Raw genomic sequence first — 16256 nt, forward strand, 5'->3', positions numbered from 1 at the left:
CATAGTAAATGTATGTATGTCTTTATATAGCGCCATTAATGTACATATCGCTTCATAGCAGTAATACACGTGACAATCATATAAATAACAAATAGTACAAATAACAGATCATGGGAATAAGTGCTTCAGACATAAAAGTAACATTGTAGAAGAGGAGTCCCTGCTCCGAAGAGCTCACAATCTAATTGATGGGGAGAAGGAAGTCATTAGTTATTTTAGTGAGGGCTGTTTCAGTGGAGTGAGCAGTGTGGAATCCAGATTGTAGAGGGTCTAGGAGAGAATGGGTGTTGAGAAAGTTGAGCAATCGAGAGAATGCAAGACGTTCAAGAAGTTTAGAGGCAAAAGGCAGGAGGGAGACAGGTCGATAGTTAGAAAGACAGGTAGGGTTAAGCTTGCTGTTTTTGATTAATGGTATACCTGTTGCATGAAGGAGGAGGGAAAGGTACCAGAGTAGAGGGAAGAGTTAAAATCGTGTGTGAGTCTAGGGATTATAGTAGGAGCAAGAGGTTTTAGGAGATGGGAGGGAATGGGATCAAGAGGGCAGGTGGTAGAGGGAGAAGAGGAGATCAGCAGTGACACATCCTCCGAGACAGCGGAAAAAGAGTCAAGGAAGGCAGGAAGAGAGTTAGGAAGCGGTGTGGGATGGGAGGAGGCAATAGCGGTCCTGAGGTGAGATGGAGGAAGAAGATGCAGCTGAGGGTGGTCTGAGTAGAGCGCCAAAGACAGAGAAGGCGGCGTGGGTTAGACTTGTGTGTGTTGATTAGTGAAGAAAAGTAGTTTTGTTTAGACAGAGAGGGCAGAGTTGAAAAAGGACAGCATAAATTTGTAGTGAAGGAACTTTGAGTGTGTGAGATTTCCTCCAGAGGCGTTCAGAGGAACGAGTGGAGGAACGCAGTATGCGCATGTGGGATTTAGCCATGGTCTGGGGTTAGAAGGGCGAGGACGGCAGAGATAATGCGGGGCATGTAGATCAAGAGAGGAGGATAAGGCAGAGTTGTAGATCCTGAACAGGTTGTCAGGGTCTGAAGCAGGGCTGAGAGAGGAGAGGGAGGAGCGTAAAGTGGAATCAAAAGCTGGGAGGTTAATAGAGCGCAGGTTTCTGCAGAAACGAGGGGTAGATGGAGATGGAGAGAAGCAAGAGAGAGAGAAAATGAGATGAGGTGATGATCAGAGAGAGGAAAGGGGGAAATGGAGAAATCAGTGACAGAATTTTTTTTAGTGAAGACCAGGTCTAGGTAGTGGCCATCCTTGTGGGTGCTGGCTGCAGTCCACTGTTCAAGGCCAAAAGAAGAGATTAGAGAGAAAGCGGGAAGCCCATGGGAGAGAGGGGTCATCAATGTGGCAATTGAAGTCCCCAAGGAGAAGAACAGGGGAGTCTGAAGAGAGAAAGAAAGAGAGCCAGGATTCAACGTGAGAACGGCAGAAGGGGGATGAGTAGAGGTAGGCGAGTGATAGATGACCACCATGTGGACAGGGAGAGAAGCTCTGGACAGTGTGAGCTTCAAAGGAGGGAAAAGCAAGAGAGGGAGGAATAGGAAGGGTTCGGTAACAGCAGATAGAGAGCAGGAGCCCCACGCCTCCACCCCTGCCATCAGGGCGTGGAGTGTGGGAGAGAGAAAGGCCACCACAAGAGAGGGCAGCTTCCAGAGCTGAGTCAGACTGAGTGAGCCAGGTCTCAGTTATAGCAAATAGGAGCAGAGAGTGAGAGTGAAAGAAGTCATGCACAGAGAGGAACTTGTTAGAAAGGGAGGGAGTATTCCAAAGGGCACAGGAGAAAGGGAGGAGAGAGGGTGGCAGGGGATGGGTATTTGGTTGGAGGGGTTGACACCAGAAGGAGTAGAAGTTGTATGTGAGGCGAGGATGAGAGCATGTAGAAATAAAGCAGGGACCAGGATTTGGAGAGATATCCCCAGAAGCAAGGAGGAGAAGCATGGAAAGAAAGAGGATGTGTGAGGATGATTTGTAGGGGTGTGATTTAGTGCAGGGGATATAGCTGTGTGGTGTCAGAGGCAGGGCCGCTAAGAGAAATCATGGGGCCTGGGACAAATGAAAGGAGCAGCCCCCCCCCCCAAACCCATAGCGGACCCCTCCCCCCCAAACACACATTTTCTTATTGTGATACAGAAAAAAAACATTACAATGCAACCTTTTTATTTTTATATTTTCAACAAAAGACATGTGACTGCCTGCCTGGGTGAGTGGATGGGTGAATGACGGTGGCTGGGTGGGTGAATGACGGTGGCTGCGCGGGTGAATGACGGTGGCTGGGTGGGAGACAGTGAGTGGGAGACAGTGAATGACGGTGGGTGGGTGACAGTGACTGGGTGGTTGGGTTGAGTGACTTACCTTGACCGGTGGGTGCTGCTTCCTTGCCGCCAGACGCTTCCTCCTATTGCCCCCGATATCACCGGCAGCTGCCAGGGGCGGGAGGTGGGCGGCTGGGGGGGGGGGGGCGAGGTGGGCTAGGGCAAGAGGTGCGGGAGGGGGAAGCTGAGTTGGCACTTCCCCCTCCGTATCAAGTTGGGAGCGGGGGGGGGGCTGGGTTGCGTGCGCGGGGGTTGTGCGCGTGTGCGGCGATTCCCCCTCCGTCCCACGTGGGCAGCGGGGAGGCAGGGTTGTGCGCGCAGGTCCTGTCTCGGCGATTCCCCCTCCGTCCCACGTGGGCAGCGGGGAGGCAGGGTTGTGCACGCGGGTCCTGTCTTGGCGCTTCCCTCTCCGTCCCATGTGGGGAGCGGGGGGGGGGGGCTGGGTTGCATGCGCGGAGCCTGTCTTGGTGCTTCCCCCACCGTCCCACGTGGGGAGCGTTGGGGGGGGGGGGCTGGGTTGCATGCGCGGAGCCTGTCTTGGCGCTTCCCCCTCCGTCCCACGTGGGGAGCGGGCCCACAGGCAGCACACCCTGCTTGCCCTGCGCATGCGCTGGGACCATGAGAATTGCCGCCATTTAAAAACATTTTTTAATGTATTTAACTGGCGCCTGGCCGAGCCGGGGGACCCGGCGGCCGGGCCCCCCTGACACACGGGGCCGGGGACGCCAGTATCCTTTGTCCCCCCCTGTTGGTGGCCCTGGTCAGAGGGCGCAGGTAAGAAAGGAGTTCATGTGAACTGAGAAGTGTTGAAGAAAGGAGAGATGGAGACATATGAACAAAGTTAGAGACATAATGAGGCTGGTGGAAGGTAGTGCATAATTTGAAAAGTAGTGAGGTCAAAGCAAATAAAGTAAAGGCGGCATCACAGCAATAGATAGGTGTTGATATGTGCAGTCTGGGATAGATGATATCCTTCTTTCCAGCGTAGGTCAAATGCAGGAATCAGGGCCAGCAGGTGTTGTCCACTTTTTTTCGCTCCCTTTTAAACTCCAGTTTGCTTGCTACTTAAAAGGGCTACTTGACAAGGCTGCAGACAGCATAGGCTGCTATGATGACTAGTTTTATAGCTCTAAAATGTCACCAGAATTAAGTACAGCCCAGGCAAGACATTAGAACAGATGGGTGTTGTCCAACAGGTAAAAATTTAAATACAGATCAATTGCAGATGGGCTTAATTTAAGAGGGGGTCCAATCAAACATACCATAGTAGATGAGGTTGAAAAAAGACATACGTCCATCAAGTTCAACCTATGCTAAATTTAGACAACAGATACTTTATCCTATATCTATACTTACTTATTGATCCAGAGGAAGGCAAACACAAACCCCTGTGACATGTCATCCAATGATATCTCATAAGGGGAAAAATAAATTCCTTCCTGACTCCAAGAATTGGCAATCAGATTATTCTCTGGATCAACATTCTTCTCATGTTTACTTATTTTGTATATCCCTGCATACCTTTCCTTTCTAAAAGATGTCCAACCTTTTTTTGAACAAATCTATTGTATCTGCCATCGCAGTCTCCATGGGTAATGAATTCCACATTTTAACTGCCCTTACTGTAAAGAACCCTTTCCTTTGTTGCTGTTTAAATCTCCTTTCCTCCAACCTAAAGGGATGACCCTGTGTCCTTTGTACTGCCCTTGGGATGAATAGTTCATTTGAAAGCTCCTTGTATTGTCCCCGAATATTTGTATATAGTTATCATATCTCCCCTTAGACACCTCTTTTCTAATGTAAATAAATCTAATTTAGCTAGCCTCTCCTCATATGTAAAATTGTCCACCCCCTTTATTAATGTGGTGGCTCTTCTCTGCACTCTCTCTAGTTCCAAAATGTCTTTTCTAAGGAGTGGTGCCCAAAATTGTACTCCATATTCAAGGTGTGGTCTTACTAATGCTTTGTAAAGGGGCATAATTATGTTTACTTCCCTTCCATCCATTGCCCGTTTAATGCAAGATAAGATCTTGTTTGCCTTTGCAGCTACTGCATGACTTTGGGCACTATTGCTAAGCCTGCTGTCTACAAGCACTGCTAAATCCTTCTCCAACAAGGATTCCCCCAATTTATCACCATTTAATTTGTAAGTCGCCTGTTTATTCTTGCTTCCCAAATGCATAATCTTACATTTATCTGTATTAAACACCATCTGCCATTTACCTGCACAAGTTTCCAGTCTCTCCAAGTCCTTTTGGAGAGAAATTACATCCTGCTCCGATTCTACTACCTTACACAATTTAGTATCATATCAGCAAAGATGGAGACTTTGCTCTCGATGCCAACCTCAAGGTCATTAATAAACAAGTTAAAAAGCAGGGGTCCCAGTATTGATCCCTGAGTTACTCCACTCACGACCTTAGCCCAACCTGAAAAAGTTCCATTTATGACAACCCTGTTGTCTGTCCTTCAATCAGTTTTCAATCCAGGTGCATATTTTTACCGAGTCTAATTTGCTTTATTTTTTACACCAGCCTCGTGTAGAACCGTATCAAAAGACTTTGCAACATCTAAGTAAACCACAACTGCATTACCCTGGTCTAAATTCCTACTAACCTCCTCAAAGACACAAATAAGGTTAGTTTGGCATAATCTACAGTAGGCTTCATAAATCCATGCTGACGATTACTAATAATTTTGTTCTCCATTAGGTATTCCTGAACATTATCCTGTATTAAACCTTCAAGTAGTTTCCCCACTATTGAAGTCAGGCTTACAGGTCTGTAATTCCCCGGTTGTGATTTAGCTCACTTTTTAAATATAGGCACATCTGCTTTATGCCAATCTTGTGGTACTGAGCCTGTGGAAATTGAATCATTGAATATTAAATGTAATAGTTTGGCTATTACTGAGCTTAACTCCTTGAGAACTCTTGGATGTATGCCATCGGGCCAGATGCCTTATTTACTTTAATTTTTTCAAGCTGCCTATGAACTTCTTTCTCAGTTAACCAATTGTTCATTAATATGGAGGTTGTGGCTTCCTCCTGCGGCACTACTAATGAAATGGATTCTTCCCTGGTAAACACAGAGGCAAAGAATGTTTTTAATACCTCTGCTTTTTCCTTATCTCCAATAATCTGCCTGCCCATCTCACTGAAAGGGTCCTATATTTTCTTTCCTCATTTTTTTTGTTATTAATGTACTTAAAGAACTTTTAGGGGTTGATCTTACTTTCTATTGCAATCCTTTTTTCATTATCCATTTTTGCTAATTTTATTGCCCTTTTGGAATTTTTGTTACACTCCTTATAATTCTGATACAATGTCTCCGTCCCTTCTGACTTAAGGAATCTAAACGCCTTCCTCTTCTTTTCCATTTCCTCCCCTACCTGTTTATTTAGCCACATAGGTTTTACCCAAGTGTATATACACTGATAAGTGTGCTTTTCTAACAATGTTTTAAACACTGACCATTTATCTTCTACATTTTCCCTGCAAAAGCATCATCCCTGTGTATTACTTGTAGATTAGTCTTCAGTTTATTAAAATCTGCCTTTCTAAAGTTCTAGGTCTTTGTTGAACCCAAGTAATCTACTTTTTGATAATTTATTTCAAATGAGACCATGCTATGATCACTGTTACCCAAATGTTCCAGGACTTGAATATTTGCTATTACTTCTACATTGTTTGATATGACCAAATCCAGTATTAACCCTCTCCTGGTTGGTTCCTCAATAATTTGGGTCATATAATTGTTTTTAAGCACCTCCCAAAACCTGTTTCCTTTTGTTGTAATGCTAATCCCCTATATCTGGATAATTAAAATCCCCCATTATGCAAACATGACCTAGTTTTGATGCCTTCTCCATTTGCAAAAGTATTTTAGCTTCCTGAATCTCAGATATTTGGTGGTTTATAGCATATCCCCACAAACATTTTCTTTATACTTTTACCTCCACTGCTAATTTCTATCCACAAGGTCTCTACATTTTCATCATTCCCTTCATACACATCTTCCCTTATAATAGGTTTTAGATCTGGTTTAACATATAAGCATAATCCACCTCTTCTTTTTGCTCGATCCTTCCGAAAAAAAGAGAATAACCCTCTAAATTAACTGTCCAGTCATGAGTTTCATCCCACCATGTTTCAGTAATGCCTATGATATCATACTGCTCCCTTTTAGCTATTAATTCAAGCTCCCCCATTTTATCTGTCAGGCTTCTTGCATTAGCACGCATCCATTTAAGGTTTATTTCAGCCTGTACTATTTTATCTGCTTCTTCCTTTCTGCGCCCACTTGGTTTAGTCTTTAGAAGTTTTCTAGTATTATCTGTATTTACTACGAGTGTCTCGCTGCTTGTCAAACTCGCACTTACCCCCATTCTACCTCCATAACCCATTGTATCCTCCTATTCTATTTAGTTCGTTATTTGTTTCATTCCCCTCCCCCTCCATTCTAGTTTAAAATCTCCTCCAACCTTTTTAACATTCTCCCTCCTAGCACAGAAGATCCATCTTCATTGAGGTGCAATCCGTCCTTAGAATAAAGATGGCACCGCTCAGAAACAGTTTATCTCATGACTCTCTGAGCTGTTCTCCATTTTTTTGCAGCATGGGGTTATCATTCCCGCACCCTTCCCATTCATTCTCCAGCAACAGGTGTTCCAGCGGCTGATACCAGGGCACAGAACTAGCAAGACCTTTGGAAGGGGATTCAGGCAACCCTTCACACAGCTACTGAGAGACAAAAAAAAGTCCGCAGATAAATGGAGGCCATCACACTCATACTCCACCGGGGATAAAGTACGGCTCTCAACGCGGAACATCCGTCTACGCCAACCTTCTGATAAACTCGGACCACGATTCATTGGTCCCTACAGAAATCTCAAGACCGCACACGCGATAAAAAGACTTTACGTGGAAAAAGTCCTCCTCGAGCGACTGAGGAGTGCTGATCTCAAGCACCTTCGGGAGGAGACAAAAATAAACTGGAGAAAGGGCTCCAATCCCAGCGGGACAGAGGGTTCTCTTCCTCCATGATTTGGAGGAGAGGAGAGGTTCTCGAATGAGAGTGGAAGGATGGGCTTTGGCCGTGGTAAGCCCGAGCGTCCCACAAACAGGGGAGGTATGTAACAGGGGACTTATCCCTGTTCAGTAATGTGCCTTTAATCTAGCAGTGTTGTAGTTAATTACTAAACACCACCTGCCTGATTAGATTGCTTACAAAAGCCTGCCTTTGAGACAGGAAGTGACTCCTTAGCTCTGAATGAGAGCTGACCTTTGGAGAGAACACACATCTCTGGAGCTGACCGGTCTTGAGCTCTGCCCAGCATAGCTGATTGCAAGACACCAAATAAGACTTCTAAACCTGGATGCTGATTTTCTGTGCACGCACGGGTGCGGTTCCAGGAGAGCAGAGCTTACTCTACAGCAGCTAACAGATAAGACTTTCATTCTAAAGAGACTTCTTATATCTGCTTATGTCATGCTATGTGTTTGGGGCTGGGAGACCTGCTTAACTAGGAGTTGTGAATTGCATGGGATTTCACTAGAAATACTCCCAAGGGAATTAAGCATTGTTTCCCCCCCCTGTGTTTGGATGATTTCCTGATGAAAAGGAAAAGGCACAATAAAGCCTTATTATAATTTCACCTTATAAAAGCCTCCAATTGTGTACCTCTGTGAACGTCCGTCTACACTCCTCCTAATCCAGTAACCGTTGAGGGTCAAATTGAGTATGAGGTACAACAGATACTTGACTCTCGTATCTCCAGGGGATCAATTCAGTATCTGGTGGACTGGAAGGGATATGGTCCCGAGGAAAGGAGCAGGCTAAAGTTTCTAGATCTTCATGCCCCAGCCCTAGTCAAGGCGTTCCGCCGTCGTCAGCCAGAAAAACCAGGACCTGGTCGCCCCGGAGTTCGACCCTGAAGGGGGGGAATAATATAAAGGGATCTGTCTGAACATTCAGGATGAATGCTGATAGGAAGTGACATCTGGTCCGAAGCCACCACGGCCATCTTGCTTCCTAGCAAATCCTACCCATACTCCCCTGACAGGAAAACAGCCTCTCTTTGGTTCTTATTGCAAGCAGACGCCTCTGGCCTTTAAAAGACAGGCAGTTGCTACTAGTCTTTGATCATGCAAAGTACTTTTAACCTTGTCCTGTCTGAGCTCTGGCTTGCCTGCTGCCTGTCTTGACCTTGGAACTGAACCTGACTACCCCTTGCCTGCCGCCTGCCTGGACCTCGGAACCGGACCTGACTACCCTTTGATTGCCTCAACCCCGGAACCGTACCTGACTACCCCTGCATCCCAGGCCTCGGTCGGTGGATCACTCACTGCCTCTGCCCTGCGGGTCCGTATCCTGTCTTGCAGTCAGCAACGTTACAATAGTGACCTGACCAGCTTGGGGTGCCGTGGGATTTCCCTTAGCAGGGCTGTTGCTAGGGGGCTGGGCAGGTGCCCCCATCCTGATTGGCTGCATAATCCAGCAGCAGCCAATCAGGAGAAGGTGGCAGGAGCCTGGGGGTGGGGCTAAGGAGAAAACAGCAAGAGTGGAGAGAGGGGTGTGTGTGCTGCAAGCCACTATTTTAAGCTCCAGAGACCCCCAGTTATGGAGATACATACCAATGAAGTTACCGGGTTAACATCTCCCTCAGGGGAAACAAAATGGCTGCCAAACCTCAGGTCAAAAGGAAGCTGCAACGTCAGTTGTGGCTTCGTATTGGACAGCCATTTAAATCCTGATTACAACCCAGGTAGTGATACTGGTAACTACACCTGTAAGTATTTCTGGGATTCGGGGGATCCCTGGGGCTGAAAATAAAGTGGGTCATTTCTGGAGGACGCCCCAGTTCCAATCCTGAAAAAAACGTTGAGAGTCCAAATGATCCAATGTATATCCTCCAATTCAAAATCCCATTGCATATTACTGCTGATAGAAAAAGAGGAGGGCTACCTAAATGATTGTGTGTGTGTGTGTGTGTGTGTCACACCCACACACCCATCAGTAAACAATAGTCTGTGTGTGTTACACACCCACCAGTAAACAAAGGAGTTCCAATGCACATATAATATGACAAATTATTTCTTTCATTTCTATGGTTTTTTCTTATGAGTTATTTATGTCAATCTTTTGGCAAAAACATGTCAAGGTGGAATATGAATATATGTATAATATATACACATACTTGTCAGATAAAACTTTCAATGTGCTCCATAAACTGATAATTACACAAAGTTAGAGGTGTGGAAGTTGAAAGTGTCGTTAACTCGTGTGTGTGAGATGCCAAATTTGATCTGTCCCATTACAATTCGTGCGTCATGTAACGCCTCCGATTCTCCAAACCACAAAATGACTCACACGGGGAACCGGTGGCAAAATCTCTTGCGACATTGACACAGTAAGGCAGTGCCTCTTACGACGGGATTCACCATGATCTCATAAGGGGAATGCGATCCAGTTAATGGCCATATAAGCCAATATCGGTTAATGCTAAATCGAGCTCTGATATGCCTTGTAAGAGTTTATTAAATCCCCACTCCCCCTTAGCACAATCCTACAGCCAATATTACCTTGATACTTAGATCACCGTGAGTTGGATGTTCTTCGGATCAGATTATTAATAATCTTTTGGAGGTTAATGCTCCAGTGACCCTAATAAGTGCCTTGGGGTGAGTGTCTTCCCATTCCTGGCATCGGGGTACACATTCCCGGCAGACTAAAGGTTATCAAAACGTCTGGATCGCGGAATTTTTAAGCCTTGGTACCAATCACAAAAAGGATAGATTGAAAGTCGAGTTCAAGGTCATCTACTATGTCCTTATCTGTTGGTGTCCCTTGGGGACTGGAGTTGGCCTCCCCTGTACTATGTAAACCCCAAAACAAAACAGCACATGATTTATCAAAGGAGAAAAATATTTAATGGGATTTTTTTTTTTTTTTAAATGGTGGTCCATTGTTTTAGTCTGTAGACTTTGATAAGCAGACACCCACATTTTTCTTTTCTGATATCTCGTGTGGTTTTGTAAGACATGTCGCCCGCCCTCGACACCCACCTTCAACATCTTTATATAGCAAAGACAAGGGTAAAGGAAAAAAAAATTCTAATTTCTACTGGGTCCGTGTGTCCGTTTTCCCCCAGTTTGGGGCGTCCGTTAAACACTTAAATGGCATTAAAAACAAAAAATCAAAAATGTTGAAACTCACGGAGATGAAAGTTTAACTTCAGAAGCAAAAATGTAAGAAACTGGCCGTGAGCAAAAGATGATTTCATGATCTTGTAATCGGAGTAGACTGGCTTTGTCTGTACCATGCCCAGCTCTTCCGCAGACACATCCTGTGGAAGAGACGTAGGGGGTGCGATCTGTAAGAGAGGGGAGTAGGGATGCATGCAGAGAGTCCCTGGCATTCCCCGTCTCCTCTCTCTCTCTCTCCCCCCCACTCCTCACACCACATCCTTCAGTAGGAAGTTGTATTTGCCGAAGTCGTTGTCGCTGGGTTCCAGGAGCATGTCTTTACGAGCTTTGGAAACCTTCTGCTGCAGGAGCTCCCGCCTCTCCAGCCACTCATCCAGCTCCTCCTGCCCGTGAGCGAAGAGGCACTGGTCTTCCTCGGGGCAGCTCTGGGTCTTCTCGATGCTGGTGTGAAAGGAGAGAGAGAGAGAGAGGATGTCTGTGTCTGAATGGATATCCCCTGCCACTGCCACTGCTGCAGCCTCAACCACGTACACGCCTTGAATCCCGAGTAACAAAGGGGCGTCTCCGGCACACCGTGATCACGTGACCGCTCCTCTGGGGCCATCCTGTGATCGTGACGTCACGGATGATGGTAACAGAAGAGAAGTCTCTTCCATTCTTCTGCCCGACTAGATCGTGTTCAGCGCGCCACAGGACCGTAGAACACGACTCCCCCCGGAAAATGAGCAGATAACCCATGACGTAGTGGGTCCCTGGAGGTTCAAACGTGATGGTTACATCATGTGGCATTCAAAGGGCTAGTTCAGGAGTGGTCAACTCCAGTCCTCATGGGCCACCAACAGGTCAAGTTTTCAGGATATCCCTGCTTCAGTACAGGTGGCTCAATCACTGACTGAGCTACCTGTGCTGAAGCAGGGATAACCCTAATAGCTGGCCTGTTGGTGACCCTTGAGGACAGGAGTTGGCTACCCCTGCCCTACACACGTGATGAGGACTGGCACTCCCAGGGTCTCATGACTTAATGACTATGTCATGGGGCTCTCAAAGGGTTAAGGATGATCAAATCTTCCTAAATAACTTCCAATTAGTTGATATCCCCCCCCCCCCCCCTCACTATACCGGTTAGGAATCCCCACGCTCTTTGCTCTGGGCAGCATAGGAATGGTCACAGCATCCTGCACTGCACCCCTGCAGCCCTCACCTATCGCACAGCTGGAACTCTCCCATGGGGAAGCGGTATTTCCAGGCGCTGTCCTCGCTGTTGGAGGTGAACACCCGCTCTTTGTGCTTCTCCGACTGGATGTGCTTCTGCCACTGCCGGTCACTGTTGCTGTTTTTGCCGCAGAGGTAGCAGTGGAAACCGGCCTGGTAGGGGAGGAGAAAGGCGGTGAGGAGCTGGTGGGGGGGCGGATGGGAGGCAGTGAGGTGCAGGGCGGCGAGAGGTGGGGGCGGGGAGAAAGGGAGGTGGGGGGGGGGGGGGTGAGGGAGAAGAGAGAGGAGACGATGGGGGAGACACAGTAGCAGTAATAACGGAAACGTTATATACACACACAGTATATTTATAATGCTACAATATTACACCCTATTTACTTCTTATATTATGGCTGTCTTACTATATATATATTTATATATATGTATATTACAGTGTTCGACAAACCTATACATTTGCACGCCCCGGGCGAGTGGATTTAACATCGTGGCGAGCTCCTATTGGCCCAAGCAGCACACGTGGTACTAAGTGGCGAGATTTTTTTGTTCGGCGAGTAGATTTTTTGGTGATTTGTCGACCACCGTGTGTGTGTGTGTGTGTGTGTGTGTGTGTGTGTGTGTGTGTGTGTGTGTATATATATATATATATATATATATATAATATCTCAAAAAACAAATATAGTAGCGCTAAACCAAAGGAACATGCACATAAAACCAAATATTAACATAGAATAATGTTAGATAAGCAGCGCACAAGGGGTTAATAATAGACGCACACACAATATTAAATTCTAGAGCAGGACATACAAGACACAAACAACAGATAACATAAATGACCAGTCCCAAATGTTCCTTCCAAGGTAGAGAAATCAGAGTCCAATTGTTGCAATGGGGAGAAGCTGCAGCTCTCAAAATGATTAACCCAATCCTAAAAAGTACCTAAAACAAGAAAAGAAGAGAGCGCAGTCCCATAGCGCAATGTGACATTTATTGGGAACGGGAAATGAGAACAAGGGGATCAGCGCACTTACAGAGTATAAGTTAAAAACAAGCAATAGTGAGTCATATCACCGCCACCGCTGAACCCTCTGAAGAAGTCGCTGTCAGTGACGGAACGCATTAGGAAGCGGGAAATACGTGGTACCAGACATTGTCACTACTCCGCGACGCGCCGCATGTTATTTTGTGCGCTGTTATCAGCGAGCGCCTCGTCTACATCGGGACATCTCTTATTCTAAGATGGATGGGCTGGAGTGGGAGCTGCTGGGACACAGCCCAGGGCTAATCTCCCTGCAGCGGTGGCGGTGATGTGATTCACTGTTGCTTGTTTTTAACTTATACTCTGTAAGTGCGCTGCTCCCCTGTTCTCATTTCCCTTTCCCAATAAATGTCACATTGCGCTATGGGGTTGCCCTCTCTTCTTTTTTCGAGAGAGAGATAGAGAGATAGATATATAGATATATAAATTGTATTTTTTTCCAGACACACACGTTCCCTCACCTCCATCTCACTACCTCAGTGACGGGAAGGTGGTAATGGGTGTTCAGATTTAGATTTACTAGAAAATGTTCAGACCATTTTTATTTTAACTAATTTATCGTGATCTATATCGCGATAAATTTCTTAATATCTTTATCATGATGAAAATGTTGATATCACCCAACCCTAGCCTCAACCCCCAAATATGAAACACCAAAAAGCAACAGCTCCCGTTCCCCGGAGGCCAGATTATTTAGATGGGACGGAGCATTTGGTAGAAACAAGACGATCTTTCAAGGGAACCTCCCACTGCGCCTCAAGAAGAAAGTTTTCGACCCGTGTATTCTGCCCGTGCTCACATATGGGTGTGACCCGTGTATTCTGCCCGTGCTCACATGTGGGTATGATCCATGTATTCTGCCCGTGCTCACGTGTGGGTGTGACCTGTGCTCACATATGGGTGTGACCCGTGTATTCTGCCCGTGCTCACGTGTGGGTATGACCCGTGTATTCTGCCCGTGCTCACATGTGGGTATAATCCGTGTATTCTGCCCGTGCTCACGTGTGGATGTGACCCGTGTATTCTGCCCGTGCTCACGTGTGGGTGTGACCCGTGTATTCTGCCCGTGCTCACGTGTGGGTGTGACTCGTGTATTCTGATGTGAGATGCGGGGGGTGGGTGGGTGATGTGAGATGCAGGGGGGGTGGGTGGGTGATGTGAGATGCAGGGGGGGTGGGTGATGTGAGATGCAGGGGGGAGGGTGATGTGAGATGCAGGGGGGAGGGTGATGTGAGATGCGGGGGTGGGTTGATGATGATGATGAGGGGTGCTGGGGGAGTTATGAGCATGATGATTATTTTACCTGTGCGGCCCAAATCTGTTTTCCTTGGGGCAGTTTCCTTCCTTCTCCCTTTACAAGTTTAATATGTATTGGCGGGTGCATTTTTAATATGTATTGGGGGGGGGGGGCAGGATATTTTTTATTATGTACAGTATTGTGGAGTGGGGTTATATATATTTAGGGGGGGTGGTATGTATTTTGTAGGGGGGATTGAGTGAGAGTGGGGTAATTGACAGAAGGTAGGGGCGAGTGAGAGGAGAGAAAGTAAATGAGGAAAAGAGGGAGTAAGAGAGAGATGCTGAGGAGAGAAATACATGCGAGGCGGGAGGGGGGGAGAGTGAGAAATACATGGGTGGGAAATAGAGGGGGCTCGTGAGGTGTGAAATGTTGTGATTTACCCCTGTCGAACCTAATATGTGCCAGCCAGATAGGGGTTCCCCAAGATTTTTCAAAATACTTCAAGGGTTCCTCCAAACAAATAAGATTGGGAATCACTGACCTAGGAGATCATTGGGGAGGCTTCATCCAGCAGATGACAACACATGCATGCGCGCGCGCGTGTGTGTGTGTATGTGTGTGTGTGTATATATATATTTCTCAAACCGTTGTATGTGTGTTTGTCTGTCCGTCCTGTGTCTCCCTGTGTCTAGGGGCAATCACATTGGACCTTTCGCCCGTCACTCCGCCTCAGGCCAATGAGATGGCTCCCTTGGCCGGTCGCCCCTGCACACCTCTCATTGGCGGTGTGGGCTAACAGTGTCTCACACACACCCCCCCGCCCCCCCTCACCGCAAACCCCAGCCTCCCCGGCGCCAAGCCTCCTCCACCTCACCTCTCGACACGCTGCCAGCCAAACTCCCACCGCCTCCCGCCGAATAACCGTCGCCTCTCACACGCCGCCGCCTGCCCACTTGGCTCTTCTCCTCGGGGCCCGTATTACCGCCGGGAGCGCCAGCAAGCAGGTAACCCCCCCCCCCCTCCCCCGCGCCGGGAGCACCGGGTGGCGCAACCAGGTACCCCCCCGCCGCCGAGCCGGGAGCACTGGGTGGCGCAAGCAGGTACCTCACAGAGGCACAGAGTGCCTCACCGCAAACCCCAGCCTCCCCGGCGCCAAGCCTCCTCCACCTCACCTCTCGACACGCTGCCAGCCAAACTCCCACCGCCTCCCGCCGAATAACCGTCGCCTCTCACACGCCGCCGCCTGCCCACTCGGCTCTTCTCCTCGGGGCCCGTATTACCGCCGGGAGCGCCAGCAAGCAGGTAACCTCCCCCCCCTCCCCCGCGCCGGGAGCACCGGGTGGCGCAACCAGGTACCCCCCCCGCCGCCGAGCCGGGAGCACTGGGTGGCGCAAGCAGGTACCACCACCCCACAAACCCCCCCCCCCGCGGCCGGGAGCGCCGGGGGGGGGCGCCAGCAGGTACCACCACCCCACAAACCCCCCCCCCCGCGGCCAGGAGCACCGGGGGGGGGGGGGAGGGAGGGGCGCCAGCAGGTACCACCACCATTCCCCCCGCGGCCGGGCCGGGAGCAGGTATCATCATCATCACCCCCCCCCCTGCAGCAGGGCAGAGGAAAAAGCAGGGGGGGGGCGCACACAACAACAAACAACAACAACAAACTGACTGACACACGAACTGCCCATCTGAAACACACACACACAGACAGACACACACACACACACACACACACACACACACACTGACTGACGCACACATACACTGACTGACGCGCGCGCGCACACAGAGTGCCTGAGACACACATACTGACTGACGCACACTGACTGCCTGACACGCGCGCACACACCCTGACTTACACACACACACACACACACACACACACACACACACACACACACACACACACACACACTGACTGACGCACACATACACTGCCTGCCACGCGCACACACACACACACTGACTGGCTGACACACACTGCCTGACGCACACACACACTGAATGGCGCGCGCACACACTGACTGATGCGCGTACACACACCCTGACTAACGCACACACAGTGCCTGAGACACACATACTGACTGACGCACACACACACACACACACACAAGCACACACAATCACTGACTGACTGCCACGCGCGCACACACACAACCCCTTACTGACGCTCACACAAACACACATACAGAGTGACTGACGTGCACACACACACCGACTGGCTGCCACGCGCACGCACACACCCCCTGACTGACGCAC

General features: G+C 48.3%; 1 protein-coding gene across 6 annotated transcripts in view; it reads right to left on the minus strand.

The window, feature by feature from the left end:
* Positions 1-5: 5 nt before the first annotated feature.
* ZC3H7B (zinc finger CCCH-type containing 7B) overlaps positions 6-16256 on the minus strand; it is a 133501-nt gene continuing 117250 nt past the window's right edge. For 5 of the 6 annotated variants that reach the window (XM_075573717.1, XM_075573719.1, XM_075573716.1 and 2 more), the window contains exons 22-23: positions 11714-11877; positions 6-10953 (exon numbers count right to left, since the gene is read on the minus strand). In XM_075573717.1, the coding sequence (XP_075429832.1) occupies positions 10761-10953; positions 11714-11877 (357 nt within the window). In that variant the 3' untranslated portion in view covers positions 6-10760. The remainder of the gene's footprint in view (positions 10954-11713; positions 11878-16256) is intronic. The other variant, XR_012788507.1, reaches the window with a different exon arrangement.

Source organism: Ascaphus truei, chromosome 17 (genome assembly GCF_040206685.1).
Source record: "Ascaphus truei isolate aAscTru1 chromosome 17, aAscTru1.hap1, whole genome shotgun sequence".
In the NCBI taxonomy this organism is placed as follows: domain Eukaryota; kingdom Metazoa; phylum Chordata; class Amphibia; order Anura; family Ascaphidae; genus Ascaphus; species Ascaphus truei.